This window comes from Lagopus muta, chromosome 19 (genome assembly GCF_023343835.1).
Source record: "Lagopus muta isolate bLagMut1 chromosome 19, bLagMut1 primary, whole genome shotgun sequence".
NCBI classification, from domain to species: domain Eukaryota; kingdom Metazoa; phylum Chordata; class Aves; order Galliformes; family Phasianidae; genus Lagopus; species Lagopus muta.
In genome coordinates, this window is record NC_064451.1 from 6,496,705 (window position 1) to 6,516,157 (window position 19,453).

General features: G+C 39.8%; 1 protein-coding gene across 8 annotated transcripts in view; it reads right to left on the bottom strand.

The window, feature by feature from the left end:
* SETX (senataxin) overlaps positions 1-18,967 on the bottom strand; it is a 30,875-nt gene extending 11,908 nt beyond the window's left edge. The window contains exons 1-17 of one of the 8 annotated variants that reach the window (XM_048965617.1): positions 18,886-18,967; positions 18,177-18,341; positions 16,252-16,432; positions 14,112-14,322; positions 13,846-13,955; positions 13,505-13,724; positions 13,110-13,229; positions 11,934-12,105; positions 10,739-10,829; positions 5,567-10,057; positions 4,723-4,822; positions 3,210-3,386; positions 2,438-2,667; positions 1,822-1,989; positions 1,135-1,288; positions 642-743; positions 62-174 (exon numbers count right to left, since the gene is read on the bottom strand). In XM_048965617.1, coding sequence (XP_048821574.1) covers positions 62-174; positions 642-743; positions 1,135-1,288; positions 1,822-1,989; positions 2,438-2,667; positions 3,210-3,386; positions 4,723-4,822; positions 5,567-10,057; positions 10,739-10,829; positions 11,934-12,105; positions 13,110-13,229; positions 13,505-13,724; positions 13,846-13,955; positions 14,112-14,322; positions 16,252-16,431 — 6,639 coding nt within the window. In that variant the 5' untranslated portion in view covers position 16,432; positions 18,177-18,341; positions 18,886-18,967. The other 7 variants (XM_048965620.1, XM_048965621.1, XM_048965618.1 and 4 more) reach the window with 7 other exon arrangements.
* Positions 18,968-19,453: the final 486 nt, after the last annotated feature.

The following is a 19,453-nucleotide window of genomic DNA, read 5'->3' on the forward strand; positions in this document are numbered from 1 at the left end:
GGATACAGTTATGAATACAAAAAAAACCACACCCAAACAAATAAAACACTGCATTTATTACCTCCCTCTTCTCACATCTGTGCATGGCACGCTGACGAGACAGCATGTCCAGCTTCTCATCCAGAGCTGCTTTTTTCTTCTGAATGTCCTGGTCCCGGTCAGTTGGCTTTCGTTCTATAATCAATTGGAGGAAAGTAAGCAGGGGGAAGAGTTCAACTGCTTACAGTCACAGCGTTACTTCATTAACAATGACCAGAAAGTCACTTTTTATTGCAGTTTCCTTTTTCCTATCCAGGTCTTTTACCTTGGACAATAAAATGAAGATGACACACTTTTCTTGGTTCCAATGCAGCTCTCAAATGCTGTGTAGTCATGTTGTTTAAGAAGAATAGCTTTAACATGCATTTGTTATTCTTTCTTTGAGATGTACAACCATGGTGTTAATTTCTGGGGGTTTTACTTAGACTTCAGGCCATACATGCTCTGAATGCTTATGAAGCACCCTGGCACGATGCACACCGTTGCAGAAAGAAAATCTTACATCTGATCTCCTGTTTTGAAGGACATACAGTCCCAAGTGTTTAACGTCATCCAGCTCTTAAATAAAACCTCAGGAAAAGCCCAGTTTGCACACTACTTACTCATTCTATGTTCAACTTGTTTATCCAGGCTAAAAGCCCGGACTTCACTGTTGATTGATCTTTCAGCACCCAGTCGCACTAATTTGACATCACCGCAGTTTCCTGTTTACAAAAATTAGACCCAAATTACTTTTAGATTGCTTTAATCATCTTTGCACTTTAGTTTGGGGGGGGGGGGGGGGAAAATCAATGTAACGACAGCAGTACTGGTAACACTCTATTCAAATTTTAATGACTTAAATGTGGTGATTTGATAATAACACTAAGAAGAAGGGTAAACATCTACATAAAGTGCAGTTTACTTCAATAATAAAATACATCTTTTTAATAAGCAAACTAACAGTGGTATAAGGATGCAGCATCAGTCAAGGTCTGCAAAAGGAAACAGCTGTACAGAGCAACACGGAAGTATTACACCTAACCTGAAGGAGAAATTGGAACAACTGGTTTTGTCTACTTAACACAGAAACAGATTTATTTAAATAAACCTTACCCAAAGGCTCCTGCTTGTTTTGGCATTTTTCCTTAAATGCAATGATGATCTTTTTCATGAGCTCATCAACGGCAGCATTGGATGGGGCGCAAACCAGGAAACGGTTCTGCTTCATCCTGGCGTTTTTTTTATTTGTTTTCTCATTCCTAATGTTCTGGAGATTAATTAACAATAAACCAAGACAGGCTCTTGAGATCGTTTCCACTTGCATTTCAGAAGTCAGACAGCACATTCAACTTGATCAGCATGCAGAGTACAGGTACATGTTAAACTCTTTTAAGGTAGGCCTCGAGTACAGCACGTCATTCAAACAAATATCATCTGCACAGCTCCCTTCAACAATTATCTGATGGATGCTAATACAAAAACCATTAAACTGGACAGGCCAAATAGCACTGTTAAAACTATCTTAATACTTTGATGTATTACTTTTAATAAAGCATATTTTCAGCAAATTCCTATTCTTTTTTAATTTTCTAAGTTCTGTAAAGCAAATGTTTTCCAAAGCATCCAAAAAAATATTATTTCCACCATTACAGCCTATTCAGTTCTGGTTTAGCTATTTCAGTTTAACAAACTGCATCCCCAGTCATTCCCACTCCTACCCTTCCACTTAGCTGAAGCTACCACTGACTTGCATTGAGAAACCAAACACCCGCACAAGATGGCTGCATCACGTTCACCTACCTCACTCAAAACACGAGACAAAAGTCCAACTATAGTTTTGGACTTCCCAGTTCCAGGTGGCCCATGGATAAGACAGATTTTGGCAAGCCCTGGATGTTGCTTTACCATAGCATAAGCTGTTTCAATGGCTCTCTTCTGATCTTCGTTGTATTCATTCATAGAAAACGCCTGAAGGAACCGACAGGAAAATACTGACTTAATGCTGATTAAGCATTGCATAATCCCAGAATGTTCCCTTAGCTAAGGCTCACAAAATCAAAGTGCATGGAAGCTTTTGATACTAGGTTTGCTCTTAGAGGCAAACCCAATCCTGACTGAAAAGTTGTAGCGATGCTTCTACAAAACTGCATTATCTTTCCCACACTACAGTTAACTTCCTGCACAGACCACTCCAGCAAAGAAACAAAGGTGTTCCGTTGCACCTCAACAAATTCAGCATCATCTCTATTCACCCAATCAAGTAACTCTGAAAAGCAGAGCAACTCAATGCTTTTGAAACCTTTCTTTTCACCCTTGGTCACCTCCAAAATCAGCACGCAGAATCAGTTTTGCAAAATTCACAAGATCCAATTGCCCACTTGCCATTCCTATCACTTGCCCTAGGCATAGGACTTACAGCATTTTCTGAAGCTACAGGCAAATCTCTTGGACAGAAATCACTGTAACTTGGATTTATGATGGGTTTAGCCAAGGGACTCCTGCTCAGCAGTAGCAGACCTTTGAATGATCGCTGTGTGGGCACTAAGGAGCCAACCACCACACACTTCACTTGATTATTTATGAAGAATGACAAATTTCCTCGAGTTTGTACAGAAAGATGACAGACAATATGCTGCTCTATTTGTCCTATTAAAAGAGAAGGGAGGAGAAATGACAACAAAAACTGTTAATTCAAAGAACATTCAAAATGATTACTGAAAGATATTCAAACAAGTTACATAAAAGTATTGGCAGAATTAGGAGTTGTCTTCTATTAGACAAATAATCCTCGCCAAAATAACCTGTTTTCTTTGGGCAGCAATAATCTTGATATTTGGTAAACATTTCACAGCTCAAGTTACAGAGGGCTGTGAAGATTTTATGCAGTGATGTCACAGAAATTCATGACACCTCATGTCTAACAACAACGCACTCCTAAAGATGCACAGCACTTGGCTATGAGTTTCTGCTCTTACAGAAGTAAGAACATGTGTATTGAAGTCTGCAGAAAATGCACGAAAAGCCAACCAAGTCTGTATATTCAGCTGCTGGCTTCTTACAAAGTTTCTAGCACATAGTAAGCATGCTGACATGCTGAGCTGAAACAACATTTCCTCTAATTGCTACATCCCTCATCAACCAGCTCTAAAGAAGCATTTCATGGTATCATTTTTATTTCTGTCCCTTACTCGTTAAGCAGCCAGACGCACGAGAAAATCTCCTCACAAGACCAACGTGATTCACCAGGTGCTCCTCCACCTCGCTGTCTTCCCCAAAGGCATCCTTCTTCTTCTGGCCCACCAGAAAGATTAAGTCATCCTCCTTTGGATGGAGCTGCTTTGTCAAATCGTTCTCCTCAAAATAAGCTACACAAAAATACATTTTAAAGTTAGGACTATAAAAGGACAACAGGCACAACTACTTCCGGACTAACAAAATGCTACAATTAACATGTTACATATTTCAGCAACACCTACTTGATAGCTGTTGGAAATTCTCAGAATCAGTAATTTTCTATCAGGCAAAGACCTCAGTGAAGCAGCAAAGTTTTTTTTGTTGTTACTTACAAAAGCCATGTTTAAGAAAAAAGAAACTCTTATCAGGAAATAGCTAAAAGGTTGCTAAGCCCCAGTTCCTGATTTATGATACCTCATCTGCTGTGCCAACAAGCACAAATTTAATTATACATTTATTTACCAGCCTTTCCCTCTTCAATGAAGATGTGTACTCCTTCACAGAAGTTCATATTGTTCATGCTTGATAACTGTGGGCATGGCTCAAGCCTTCTGGATTAGTTTCAGCACATCCTAGCCTCCATCTTGCTCTGCTTCTCAGCGCTCCTCTTGTGAAAAACAACCTATGTGGCCATTTTAACCCATGCAGCCATTTTGTAAGAAAGTTATAAATTCAGTCACAGCCTATATCTTGGTCTTGGAAGTTTCCACTGCAAAAACACAATCTAACTCTCACAAAGCTAAAGACTACGAGATTAACTCCATGTGCACTCTTCTGAGCCACATAAAAGCAGAACAAGTCAAGGATTATTTCATTTGCTAGAATAAGATGAAACAACATTCCAAATGAGTAAAACTATCCCAACACTACACAAATAACTTCTGTACTGAACCAATCACGATGAAGCACAAGTTCCCTGCAAAATGCTTATTTCTGTTCTGCGCATTCTGTAAAGCAAAATTTAAAGATCCTTTTAGTACGTAAAGCAAATAAGAACTTCATGCATTTGGTGAAGCAACCACAGTAGAAAAGGTGAGAGGAGTAGAGATGAAATCCCTTAGCAGTTACATGGCAAGAACAGATAGAAAAACTAGAGGTAGCAACACCTGGATTCCTGCTACACTGCTCTATTCCATGACTCAAGACTGCACTTTCAGAGCTGAAGAACCACATCAGTGAACAAAATGTATCACATTCTAAGAAATAAGTGAGATAAAACACCTTATATTCACTCAATACATCTATATCTGTATTGTGAAAATAAAGATAAATAATAAAGAAAAAAGATAAATCATAATCCTACCTTCCTACAATTATTTTAAATTGACATGACACTCGTATGTCAGATGCTTATTTCTACCTTTAGCTACTTTGCTTGTTATTAGGCACTGCCTACCTGAAAATAAAGACTAAGTCTCATTTAAAAGCAAAACAAAACAAGGAAATTACACCAAACATCACACTTACCTATAAACTCTGCCGTATTCAAATCCGCACAGAAGTTCTGTAAGTACAAGTAGTAAGTCCTGTCTTTCATCTTCTGGTTTTCTACCCACTCTTGTGCCAGCTATGTATTAGAAAGTAAAAGCTACATAAAAACACTTAGAAGGATTTAGGGATTCAGAAGAACAGCTCATTACAACTCCAAGTGCTGTCAAACAAGATACATGCAGCAAGCAAAAACGCTTTTACTTTTCCCACCATTTTAAATACAATTTTCTTACACAGCCCTTTAAAACAAATGCGGGTTTTTCTGCCTTGCATCCTCAGGCATGCCAGCATTATCCTGGCACTGACTTAATTTTTTTTTTTTTGGTCTTATTTCAACTGGAGAAGAAAAGCAATGACCAATCTTAAAAAACATACAGTCTTTAACTAAAGAACACTGTGTTTCCTATTAAAACTATTGTATAGAATTTTTTTGGAAAAAGAGTGCTTTCTAGATTAACCTACACTCATGTTAACTTCTCAGCAATGATTGAAACTTGTTTGGTTTTTTTTTGTTTGTTTGTTTTTTAAACACAGAGGCTGTCATTGAAGAACTTCAGTTTGCAAAAAAAAATAAAAATAAAAATTGCTGTTTTAAGCTTTAAATGTTATGAAGAGGAACAACTTCTTTTAATATCCCCTACTGCACGCTGTTGGGAATGCGCACAAAAAAGCCTTAGTATTTGTCCCAAGTCACTCCTGTGTTCAGATGAATATCTGAACCAATCAAGAACATTTTGGTAATGTAAACAGAAAACAGTTTTATATCTCTTTCCAGAGTTTACTAATTATGGTTGATTAAAACAAACTAAGAAAAACTTACTGTTTCAAAGGCGTTTAGCATCATCAAGGGGAAAAACGTATTAAAATAGTCATTGTATCCCTGAAATCTGATGGGAACAGAGGCGACTACAGATTGTACGAGAGTATTTGGAGGTCCAAACTGCATGGAGTTTGCAAACATTTCGTAAGTCCATTTCAGAACCTCCTTAACAAAAATATTATGATCGTGCTGCTGAGCGCCAAGAAAAGAAGAACAGTGCTCTTCTCGGGCAGGCCGTCTGGAAATATTTGAAGCATTGTTGATGTGTGTATTTCGTGGTTGGAGAACGTTATTAGAAATACAAGGTTGAGGAATATTACTGGAACCTGGAGTCTTGCATGTTTGATTTCCTGTTGGCACAGCCTTTTCACTTGGTGGTCTCAGCACAGCGGGTTTTGCAACGCTAGCTCTGCTTTTTAAAGCCTGTGGTTGTTTTTCAACATCTTCAAGATCTTTGCTGAAGGCTGCATTTCGTGAAGAACTTACTGAGCTGAAAATTTTAGTAGTGGAAGGCTTTCTAGGTGGCAAAGAAGGCTTAGCAAACAGGTGATCTGATTCTGAATTGGCGGCCGAATGCTTGCTACAGCAGTCTCCTATTTTTTCCACTTTCCCCGTACAGTCTTTGAACTTACATTTCACAACAGTCAAGGGCTCATTCTGCTGAAGGTTTTCAGTACTATCTATTTCCATTTCCTCTGTTCTTGTAGTAGCTATAGAACTGTCTACAGCATCTTCATCCTGTGAACACAATTCCATATCCACAGGATCTAACTGAGTTAAAAATAAATCATCATCATCATCGTCGTTTTCACCTGGTTTGCACTCATTTTCTTTTGAAGTTGCCATTCCAAATTCAGGCTGGACGATGCAACCTTCTTCTGGTTTACCTTTAGCATCTCCAGCAACTGCAGCAGAACACGGACTTGAATCCATAAGTGCAGGAGGAATCATTACATCACAGTCTTTTGCTCTGCTCGAGTCTGAACAACCAGAGACAAGTGTAGTTTGCACAGCCTCCTTCTCCACAGAGATGCTGGCGATACGTTCTCTCTCATCAACAGATGGATAAAAGGTCTCTCCTGGTTTTTTTTCTTCTTGCTTTTCAGCAGATGGTTTATCAAGACATTTAGCCTTTTGTTTGACAGACTTTGTATCCATTGTGGATGCTTTTTTGCTTCTATCCTCAGAACTCCTCGAAATATTTTTCACTCGAACGCTTTTGCTGAGCCTTGTTTGCTTTAAAAACTGAAGTTCTTGGCAAGCTAGCATTTTTTTGTTAATTTGTGTAGATAAACTCGGATGAGCAGCTCGTTTAAGTTTCCCCCTCTGCACACCTCCAACCTTCCCTGCAACTTTTCCATAACTACGCAATTCAGCTACACTATCTAACGAGCGCTGGGATAATTCAAATGCTTTGCGGGGTGCCTTTTTCAGACCAAGCTTTTCCACTGTTGATGTTGGTGCAGGACACTGTCGAGCTTTCTTTGGAGGAACAACAGCAGGCGTTGTCCTGCCAGGCTGAATTTTTTTTAACGTGCTTTGAAGTAGTTTTTTAGTTTGTGTTGTATTCAGAGCTGTTGCTTTAGGACTTCTCTGAATAGTTCTTGCTACCTTAGATTTAGTTATATTTTTACGTGGGCTCAGAGTACTTTTCTTCAGTGCCAGCTTTGAAGCTAAGGAGATATTGGATGTAGAAGCTCTGGGTTCAGTCAAATCCGCATTCTGAATTAAGTCTTTATCAACTGTAGTTTTGTCAGTAGAATTCTCCACTTGATCTTTTGTATTTTCTTTAGCAGAAAACTCTTGCAAAGCTGAATTAGTTACTTCTGTACTATCAGTTTCTTTCTGGTGAGAAGTGTTTATCTCCTCCCCTGTCCCGTTTGTTTCTTTTTCCACAGCATCATCACTTACATAATCTGTATCATAACCCCATTCATTTGTGTGATCCTTCAGTAAGCCATCTGAATGACTGCTACCAACTGATGTTGAAAGCCCGTCTTGTTTATACTCTTGAGTATCTTGCCAAACTGAAAATACATCAACTTCTGTTTCAAACTCAAAGTACTGAGAGTCACAGTCTTCAAGAGGCAAGGGAGAGTTTGGCATCTTTGATTCTGATTTGCTATGTGTAACATCATGCTGCATTTCTGACAAAGGTTGCTTTTCAGGACATGTATTTTCATTAATTTCTTTTGTTTCCTTATTGATGGTAACATTGTTTTCTTCATCAGAAGAGTCTAAAATTATAATGGTTTTATTGCCATGGCTATCTGTATCATAGAGAGTCAGGTTACTCTGGGCACTGTTGGAGGATCTTACAGCACTTTTCACTTTCCTTTTAACATCACATGTATTATTATGCATTGAACTTTCCTGACTCGACTGTGACGGAAAATTGACACTTTTGGCATAAGCAGCTAATGACAATTTACTGAGATCTTTATCAAGCTGGGAGTTTGTTAAAGTATTATCTCCAGAAACCATCCTCACAAAACACTCTTCTTCATTCCCCTCTAAATCGTTTTCTCGCTTGAAATATTTTGAGCACACTATCAACCTTTCACTTGATTCACATTTGGTTGCCAGTGGACTGACTGGAAGAGCAGCATTGGACGTACCTCCCTTATTTTCAAAGCTAGATGGAATGTGACCACTCACTGAATTTGCAACTGTACAGGATGTCTTTGAAATTTGACCTTTACGGTCACATTTAAGTAGGTCTCTTAAATTAGGCTGTTCTTGGTCTTTAAGACGGACAGACTTCAACAACGAACTTGAGTCATCTTTGGTGGATACGTTCTGCACTACGGTGTCACTGATATTTGCAAGCAAAATACTGTTATCTTTGTTTCCTTGCATGCCAGGTTGATTTTTAGCAAAGCTGAAGCAGTCAAGTGGCATCTCTCTTCGTTCCTGGATTTTGGAGACCAGCCCGTATTGAAAAGCACTTTTCTCCCATGTACTTTCAGAACTCCTTGAAACATTTGCCGATTCTCTGTCTTCATTTTCACCCACAGCGTTTACTCCCTGATGCTTGCAACAGTCTTTCCTCATACACGAACTACCAGCGCAAAACACAGGTTGCTCTGCTTCTGAAGCACTTGCTGCAGAACCACAGTTTTTCAAATCCACTATTGGAGTTAATAGTCTAGAGTGCCCTTCAGTATTGGGCATCTTCATTTTCAGACACACAAGTCTATGCGCATCTTCTTTAAACTCTGAAGAGGAACTAGGAGACACTTTTCTTCCCTTTACATCTGAGCTGTAAACATCCTCTGGAGAATCAACACTAGTCTGAGCAGACAGACACATTGGTGATACGGCTTCTGCTTCCCGTTTGTTTTCCAACACTCCACTTCCTCTAGAATTTGAACTCTGAATACTTGTATTAAAGCCCTGATTACCCACATCACAGTTCCCTGACATAAGATCACTGTTCCTATTTTCCTGAACTTTCCCATGCATTTCTTTTGCAAATGATTTCTGCAGGCATTTGCACTGCTGAGTTATCAAGTCCTTAGGCTCCTTTTTAATATTTACCAAGAGGCAGTCTGTAGAGGTCAAAGATTTTGAATTTTTAGATGAATCTGTACAATCCTCTTCCCAGGCACGATTTCTGGCTGTGAAAGAGTTATCTTGACAACGTCCATCCTCACCTTCCTTTGATATGAAGGCAACTGGTGAACAAAGATTCTCTCTGCCATGCACACTCATCTTATCACCAGGCGTGCTCTTCTCTTGCTTCAAAGAAACAGTGGGTAAAGCTGTAGAGTTTGCATTGTTTTCTACAGATACAGACACATTCACTGCTCTGCTCTTTAAGTTTCTTATAACCTGCTTTAAACATACTTGTAATTCCTGAGTTTCTTGGATGTTCAGCTGCCAACCTAAAGATAGATTTCCTCGCAGAAGGAGATTGAGTTTGTCTAAATATTGCTTGCACAGTGCATGCTGACCGATCTGATAGCCTTCTCTAAGAAGGCTGCGTATCAACTGCACACAAGCATGCTGCACAGAGTTAGAAGCCTGTAAAGATGCTGTCGATGAACCTCTTGCATAGCTGCCAGCTGCTTTTTCAGTACACCGGGTAAATGCAATTGCTGGAAGCTTAGCACATCTCACCACTGCTTCCACCCATTCTTGAGAGCTAATCCACAGCAAGTGCAGGCACTTTTTGTTTCTGTGTAGTTCAATAATCGATACCAAGATCAACAGAAAAAATTCAGAAACTTTGTCACACCGCTGGATTCTTTCATTGAGAATATCCTTGATTTCCGAACAGAGGTAGTGAATGACCTCTACTATATATGCTACACCCAAGTCCTTGAGATCCATTAGTGACTGAACAAAAGGGATGAACCACAGAAAAGTGCTGTCATGGACACGCATATCTCTGCCAATATCAGACTGAAGAACATTAGCCAGTGTTTGCATATCTTCATACATGTTGGGGCAGTAGTCCGGACAAATAGCAGTTTTCCACCCAGTATCCTGAAAAATAAATTAATCATGAATTATGACCATTATTCACATCTTCACAGTTCAATCTGCCTTTGTTTTCCTAACCTTTCTGTTATTTTCTCACATATAAGGGATCTGTTATTAGTTAACATATAAGTCAAAATCTAGATGAAAAGACAAAAAAAAAAAAAATCAAACTACTATATGCAAGAAAAAAATATTTCTTCAATTAACTTATAAAGCCAACGTAGAACTGTATTTTCTTTAAAAAAAAAAAAAAAAAAAAAGCATTTTAAAACCTTCCAGAGATGTTATCACAATGACATATTTTAACCTCAGATAATCAGCTATCCTATATTTAAAGCCCTTTGTTTCTCCGTATCTAAACTGAATTCAGAGTTTTCCTTCAGGTAATGGTGTTTGCCTCGATCTCAATACCAACTTTAGTTTTAGTAGAATCTCTGCCTAATTCATAGACATGTTCTTCTTTCCTTCTGCATCCTGAAAGTATCAGAAAAAGAAGAAAACGGCCAGACCTGCTGCTGCTTAAGGCACACAATATTGACTTCACTTTTTTTTTTTTCTTTTGCAACGTTATGAAAATTAGTAATAGAAACAGAATGTATTACCCTCTATTTCAAAGATGATTTAAATTGACACTGTCATTCAGTAATCAGAGTTTAAAAAAGTAAAAAATATAGTTGTTAATACCTTTTGAGGCTTTTCTGTGTTATAAGTATATACAATCTGACTGCAAGTAACCATTTCATCATCGTAGTTTGTCTTTGATTCAGATTTCGTCCTAAAAAGAAATATTAACCATTACATATTCCACACAGTTAGCAATCAGAAAGCCAATCAGCAAATCTCCTAGCTATGTTTTATCACTGACAGTAAAAACAGTGAAATCTTATTCTATTCCTGCTTGTAAAAGAGTGGGAAGCAGAGAAGAGGGAGGGACAGCCTCAGAAAAAAAGAGTTTTTCAGTAAGATATAGATTTGACTGATTAAATAGAACAAACATTCTAAGTCAATTTTCTTCGAATTTTTGATCCCTAAGTACAGCCAAATTATGGCTACACTGGCATACACTCATGGTACTCATACACTCACTCCAGCAAGACCAAGAATAGTGCAAGTAGTGCAAATAGAGCAAATAGTGATGTTACAAGGTAAGGCTTTACTAACTTCTCTGAAAAGAATACATGCAGAAAACGTATAAGACTTTTGTGATCGTACAATACCTTTTAAAAAAAATCTGGAGAAATAATCAAGACTTAACGTGAGCTGGAAGTAAACTCAAATCAGTCATCATATGAAACTACAATAAAATCTAAAACAGCATCATCCTATTGAAAATTCTGGAATTTCGTAATTCTATTAAGAATCTCAAATGTGGTATTTTTCTTCAATCTCAAGCATGACTTGGTTATGACACTAAGTAAGCACTAAGCAGTTAGCAGGCTTTCTCACTGAGAAAAAAAATAATCTGAGTATACCTGAGATATCAAGTAATCAAAGAGAAGCAAGCACATACTTTTTTGAGATTGTAGACGGCCTACTTCAACTTTGCATTGCTTGAAGTTGTCAACACCTCATTTTTCTCCTTGCCACTTCCCCAACATAAAATAAGGCAGCACTGACAAGGAAACAAATACCAAGCTATTATGCTACCTGATATTAAGATCTCTGGAGGCATTTAAGGCCAGGTAGGACAGGATCCAGGGCAGCCTGACCTAGCAGTTGGCAACCCTACCAGTGACAAGGGGTTGAAACTAGATGATCTTTAAGGTCCCCTCCAACCTAAGCCATTCTGTGGTCATAAAGACTGCCCTATTCCAGTAACAAAAATGACCTATTATTAAAAAAAACAACAACAACAACAAAACAAACAAGCAAAACTTACCTTACAAAGCTATTGCGTATATTCTTTATTTCATTGTTATAGCTCACACTGTTGATAATCGTTTGAAAGGCCTGGACAGGATCAATAAGCTGACCCCATACTTTAGCTCCAAGCTGATCCAAAATAACCATGAAACAATGCAGCGCTGGCCAGAAGGGGTCAGTGGAATCATCTGAAACATAATAGTAATATCGGACAGAATTGAAATGCAAGAGTCCTGCGTGTTCCTGGACTAGGGTGAAACTGATTCTTACTGGAGCTTTTGTTCTGTGTTTTTTTTTTTGTTTGTTTAAAATGAAGTTAATATAGATTTAACTAGTTGAGTAGGTTGCAATTACGCTTTTTAACCCCAAGAAAAAAACAATTAGGAAAAGTTGGCTTAATTTGTTTGTACAGAAAGATACTGCTTATGCTATATTTGATCAACAGGTACCTGGATAACTATTATTACCACTTCCCTGCTCTGATAATCTAAAAACCAAAGCAGTTCTTAGTTAAGAACTTACACCTCTAGGACAATTTATTCTTCAAATTTAAGATGAAAGCAATTAATTTTCTTTCCTGTGTGTGTTTTTCCTTCCTCATATAAGGCGATATCCTCAACATTCATACTATGTTATAAATATCTTCATATAGGAAATTATTTCTCTGAAGGGCAGCTCTAGTCTCCAGCTCATGAGCTTTTCTAGAGCTACACCATAGCATGCAGGCTACAAGGATGGTTGAAGGGCTACAAGCCTAAAATCTAAAGTCCAAATAAAACAGATGCAAGAATCAGTTTTTTAAGCAAGTCCAAAAAGGCCAAAAGGTATTTTGTTATTTCAGTGCTAAAAATTCTAACGTTATGCCATAGTGAAATGTTCATTTCCATATGACCTGTGAAAATGATGTGGGAGAAATGATCAATTTTGTTCTCTTCAAGCACTACCATGTTTTCTCTTATTAGGAGTTTGTCATGAATGTCACTTTTCAATATTTGTCAGTATAATCCAAATATTGCCAAATACTGACCATCTCCCAGGAGACAAATAAGCCCCAAAGCTGAAGTTTTATCACCCCAGCATTATAATGCTATAAAAAAAACCTAAACAACAAAGTACTATAGAAAATAAAAAAAAAGACAGAAATGAATAATAAACTAGAAATCGTCTCAATCTCATACTAAAAATTAATTACCATCTGCTTCCTTCTCCATGGTGTGAAGTATAGACTGCATGAAGTCATTCTGTTTGTCTGGGCCCAGTAACAAGGAGTCCATAGCTTGTTCTTCCAGCACTGTTAGCAACATACAAATGCCTGCAAGAAAACCACCTTTCTGTACATTTCTGAAAACTTGTTCTAAGTTTCACCAAATCAAGGATTTTCCAAGTGTTGCTACTGCTATAACATTCAACCTAAGAGATCAGCAGCAATATTTAACTACCTGAACTACTGCAGATGTGCAATGTGCAGTTTCTCCATTTGACAAGCTCCAAGAGAAACCAAATCTACTTGAAATAGCTCAGACTTGAAGCAACTACTTACCAGACAAGTTACAAGCACAAGGCTCATTTCAAATCAGAAGTACTCACCCAGCCAATAGTTCTTGTAGTTGGTATTATCATATAAATGGGATGGCAGAAGAATGAGTTTTCCCTTTTCGATCACTGAAGATCTGTAAATATCTGGACTCTCAAAAAGCCCCAGTTCAATAACTTTAAACAAGCAAGTCAACACTTCCTGTAAGTCATAGTAATCATCCCTGTCAACCTTCCCTAAATTCCTTGCTGTTAGGATGGCCCAACGACGAATCTAAGGATTACAACAAAAACATATACACAAAAAAAAAAAACAAAACACAACACAGAACCACTTAGAATCTGTTCTAACATTATTAAAAATCAAGCTTTATGGAACAGAAGAAGTAACTTACCACTTCATTTGGGTGTACCAAAAATAGATAAATTCCTGGATATTTCTCAAAAATCTGAAAGGAGGCGTGACTTTCTTCCATTCTACACAGCACTTCCACACAAAGCTCACCTGAAAGGAGAAACATATTTATAATGAAAATAAATTTATCAGCTCATGAAACAAACCAAAAAATTGGTACTCTGGTTTATCCACTATTTGCTATTTTTGTCTCCTTCAGTACAAACAACACCATGCCTTTCCAACTACATGCTAGAAGATACATACTGACTTTCTCATGCAGCAGCAGATACGGGTATTTCAGCATTTCTAGAAGTGGCACTCTCAGGTTATTCTCAAAATCTGGGCCAACATAAACAGGCAGCTGTGTCTCTCCATTCTCATCCACTATAAACAACTCATCATCTTCTCCAGCTTCTTCTCTCATGGATTTTTCAATGTGGGCTATGAGACGGGAGGTTTCCAATTCCAATAAAACCTATTCAGTGTGGGAGATGGAAAAAAAAAAATCAATTTTTAAAAATACTGCTTTTGCAAAGAAAGTCATTAAGAATATTACTACAAGGAGAAACTCTGACCAGATTTCCAAAATTTGCCATTTCATTTTGCAAAGGTTCTTTCTTGACATGGTATATAACAAAATTTTGCAGTGGAATTCAGCCTGTGCAAATGACAACATCCTCACTCCAGAGATATTAAAAATGATTTAAAAAGAAAAAAAAAAAAAAAAAGAGTGGCATTAAAACTTCAAGAATTTTCATAACTTGAACTGTTCAAGTAATTATTTCAGGCAATAGGTAAAGCACAGCATAACGAAGTTAACGATACCAGAAAAAAAGACATTCAAAAAATAGAAACACCAGTTTTAAAAATCTTATTTTCTCATGTGACATTTTGTGACATAGTAATGAAAGAGTGAGAACATAAACAATGCAAGCAGAACAACTGTCCTACTGAATATTTATCCAGGATTCTTTCCTTACTATATTAGTCATCTAAAATAACTGCTCCAATTAGAAATCAAGGTCATACCCCACAATCAAACCACGCAGAAAGGCACATTCAGTGGTTCAGTCACCCCACTTAATTCCAGCCTTTATACAAGTGGGACTGCTCTCTAGAGGTATGCATTTTTGTGGACTCCTGAGAAATCTCTTCATACAAAAAGCAACGATGATTGAACAGCTACAAATATTCATTTGGCATAGATAAGGACACCACACACGCAAATAAGCTTTTCAAAATACACAACGGGATGCTAACAATCATCTTAAAGTAACAACTTAGAACATCCTTCATTGTTTTCAAGTCAGTTTCACATTGTTAAGGACTGCCAGAGAGTCCTGCCAAGCAGGTACCTTAGCCTTTTGATTGATAATCATCAGCATCCATACTAGGCTACAAAAACACATGGGCAGAGTTCCAAACTTGGATTGTCTACCCATATCTAGATAATGGTTAAAGGTTAAAATTATATTTATACACACACATCGTAACAGTGGGCTCAATCTCTCTTCCCACCAAGATCTTTCCCCGGGTCCATTCACTTGCAGTCCCTTTTTTGCATGAGTCAAAAGCCATGAACTTATCAGTTTATCTTCATCCCTTCGTTTCATGGCACATCGTCTTTTCAACATCCTGTTCAGTCCGTTGTCAGCAGATTACCCACTGACTATCTCTTCTTTTCTTCTGTTCTATCTGATGGTTAGATTTTGGCCCACAGATTTGAGGCAATACAGAGGAGGAGGCCCACAGTCTCAGGACGACACGGCCTTGTGAGCAGTTTATATTGTGACTTCTGTACTGGAACACAGACAGGTTTTATCCAACTCTGTCCCTGTTCCCTTTTTGGAATTTTATCTTATCTCCTACAAAGTCCCCCATGAGCTTCTATGATTATGACTATCTGATCCCCAGCAGCTCTAAGCCTTTTACTTTCTTTCCCGTTAATTTCTATCTTGTACATACGTGCAAAAATCAGAGCTTTGAAACTCAAACATCGTTGGAAACTGTGAGTGAAAAATGAAAGCGAAACAAAAAGAGGAAGAACTCAAAACTGAACAGAAGCCAATACTTTAAAAGCAGAGCAGTTAATTTGCTTGGCGTACAATCTCTTGATTTGCTTCAAGCTATAATTTCTAAATCAGTGACTTTAGTTATCACTAATTTGAATATATGCAAAACAAACAGGTCTTCTCTAATGCTTTGCTCTATGCAACCTAGTGTAAAAAAACAAAAAAGCATGGTTAAAATTCAACCTACCATTTTCCTCAGTCATTATAACACAATTCCTGCAAAAAGCTCCCTTGTATACTGAGGCCAAGCCACTGAAGCCCCTTCTGAAGTTTTCCTTCAGTTTTAAGCTCTCCTTGCTAAGTAAAGGTTGAGAGTCAAAACACTCCATTACCCGATGCAAGCTTGGCAATCTCTCCCTTGCTTTGTGGTATTCAACCACGCACTCCAAGCAGTAGCAGAGGTCATCGTTGGAACCTTCAAGATCTTCTGGGGACAACTGTTTAGATGCATAGCTCTTCAGGTATTCAGTGGTATCAAGACCACTCGGTGTACACCATCGACATACGTTCATTCTTTAGAAAGAAAGACAGTGAGATCAACAGAATTCTTAAGAGAGAGCGGTCAAGTATTTCCCTCCAACCATAACAGCTGTTTTAGATAATGTAGGCACTTGCAATTTAACAAAGAAACAGAATATGTGAAAAACATTACATAAAAATTGCAGTGGGCAGTTTTTTGTATGACAAACATTAAAAACAGCCACAGCACTACAAAAAAGTCACATTATATAGTCTTCATACTGTTGAAAAACCCAAATAATTTGTCAGGATAGCTCTTCTGATAAAAGTAGATTTTATTCACAATTGCAATGGCAGGCATCCTGCAAGCAGGAGCATGCCTGCAGAAACAGCGTTACTTCTTTTATGCCCTATTACCCTATGCTTATCCTTTCTCTCCTCTGGTTCTTCATTGAATGAGTACTTCAGGATCACAAACCTTCCTGACACTTAACATATGGATACTGGTTAAACATAAACTGTTGCCAGCTACTGCGAGAAACTCTCAGAATCAAAGATTTCTGGTTAGGCAAAGATTTTAGTGATAGCAGCCAAGGTTTTTCCCTTATTTCAATAATGGACGCCCGCCCCCTACTGGCAAGCGAGAAATTGCGCACCAGTCAGCGCAATTCATTCTGCTCGATGCCCTAAACCCGACGCAGGTGATGCTCTCCTGGCACTCGCTGGTTGAACCTCAGGCTCACAGGCCTCCCGACGCTGCTGCTATGATATGTCTCCATATAAGGTCTGTTACCAACCTGTTGTTTTTAGGTATTTTTGTACTTTCCTATGGCGACAGCAGGGCAATGTTGCCAAAAGTTAGCACATTCGTTCTGTCCTGTGCTAGGCTATCTCCTTCCTGCATATTTACCTTATCTTGCGCCTGTCTCTATTCTAGCTGAGCCAATGCTCCAATCTCAACTTCACTCCATTCAGCAACTTCCTTTGTGAAAACCAACTCATATAACTCTTTCACAAGAGGGTTATAAGTTCATTAAGAGCCTTCGCTATATACAAAGAATACTGGAAACTTCCAATGCAAAAATACAGTCTACCTCTTGCACTACACATACGTATTGCTAATTATCTAACTTGTCCTCCTTAAATTTTCTATCACTCAGGCCTCATCTGCCCAGCACCAAAAACCAGCAATCTTCCAACATAATGAGCCTAATGATATCCTTGTTAAGGGTTTTTGATTTGTAAAGGCATTATCGCACTGTTTAGGAGCGGGTTGTCCAACTTGCCTTTAACTCAAGGCTCAGAGGTATTCCAGATGGCTGGACAAACAAGAGCTGCAGTCTGCATACCTATAAATTACTCCATGTGCCTAATCTTCATGACTGTAAATCGTTTCTACCTTATCTACTAAGCGCGTGCCCATGTGGAAAGTTCATACAAAGGACAAGTGATGAAGACCACCAGAGACCCCCGTTGAAGTAAGAAGGACTCAAAAAGAATTGTTAGTACTGATAAAGGATGCTAGATGACAATAGAGACCATGAAATGAAATACTTATCTTGCTAGTTCTAACACAGAAACAACATTCCATTCCTACAGAAGCTACACAGCCATCTCAGATCCCATTAGTTCTAGTGGAGCACGAACACTTGGAATGGCTGCATAAAATGAGCACTGGCAACAGCTGTCATTCAGCATAACAACGAATGCAAAAGTGAAACCCAGGTAAAGTAGAACCACAGATTTCCTCATAGATAAGGCACTGAAAGGGAAACAAAGCACCAGCGGTAGGATTTACCTTTGGAAAAGGAAGAGATTTGCTGCAGGAGCCCTGGGTCACATGGTGGGATGGCCTCGGGCTGCCCTGCGCTCAGGGCCGGGGGTCAAAGCCTGCAGCCACAGCTGCCCTGCAGCACGGCACAGCACAGCCCATCTGCCAGCACTTGGGCTGTGCTTCGGAGACCTCGAAGAAAACAGGAGTCAGAAAATCAGCTCAGTAGCTGCAGGCTAAGAACTGCTTCGGTTTCTGGATTAACAGACTTTGTCTCTGCGCTAAGCAATCCCTTCCCGAGTTGCTAAGCGCCGTTTCTTTCCGTTGCTCGCACGCAGGCAGTACAAATTCCACTCACTTCGTTCTGACACAGGTGGATTTACCCGCGCACCTCAAGGAACAAACCTGCTAAAAATAAGAGATCCCTCCACACACACAAACGCCCCCAGCAGAAAGAAGCCCCGACCCGCGCTCACCCCGTAACGGCTCCCGCCGAAACCCACACCAACCCCAGAGGAACCCCCGGCCTCAGCAGGGATAGAAGGCAGCTTTCTACTTCCTCCCGTCCCAACCACCGCCCGCCCCGAGCTCACAGCGCCTCAGGAACCAAGCGGGTCCGGCGCTACCTCCACAGAAACAGCGCAGATAAAAGAAAGAGATGCAAGAACAGAGGTCGGAGCGCGTCGCTTCGGAGCAGCGAAAATCAGCATCGCGGGGCCGGGAGAGCCCGCCTCACCTGAGCTCACCTCAGATGGCGGCGCTACCCGACCCCACCCGCCCCGCCCCGCCTTACGGCGCGACCCCGCGCTTCCGGTCCGCTGGCGGAAGTTGGCGCCGCGCGGGTCCGGCGCCCTCGCGTCCTTAAAGGGGCAACGGCCGCGAGCAGGTGGGACCTCCGCGGCGGGGAAATTGAGACAGCTGAGCGGTGCTGTGAATGCAAGTGCTGACAGAGCCCCGAACTTGAATGATTTAAGCGCTAAGCTCATAAAACCTGCGATCAGCAATCTGAGCCTATAAACACCTGGGAGAAAGCTTCGAGGCCTGCGATGCAACGGGAACCGTCCGGGATGCTGGGGGCTCCGAGGAGAGCAGCGCCCTCTGCCGGGCAGAGCGGGGATGTGCGGGTAGGGCCTTGCTTCAGCCTCCCGGAGGAGAGGTGGAGAAGCCGTGCTCGGCCTTCCTGCTGCCCCGGGATCGCAGCTTCGAGGCCTGCAGACGCAGCTGTAAGCCAGCCTGGGATAACGGCAGCCAAGATTTCTTTCTACGCCGTTCATCCCATCATCAGTGCTCGAAGTGACGTGGTC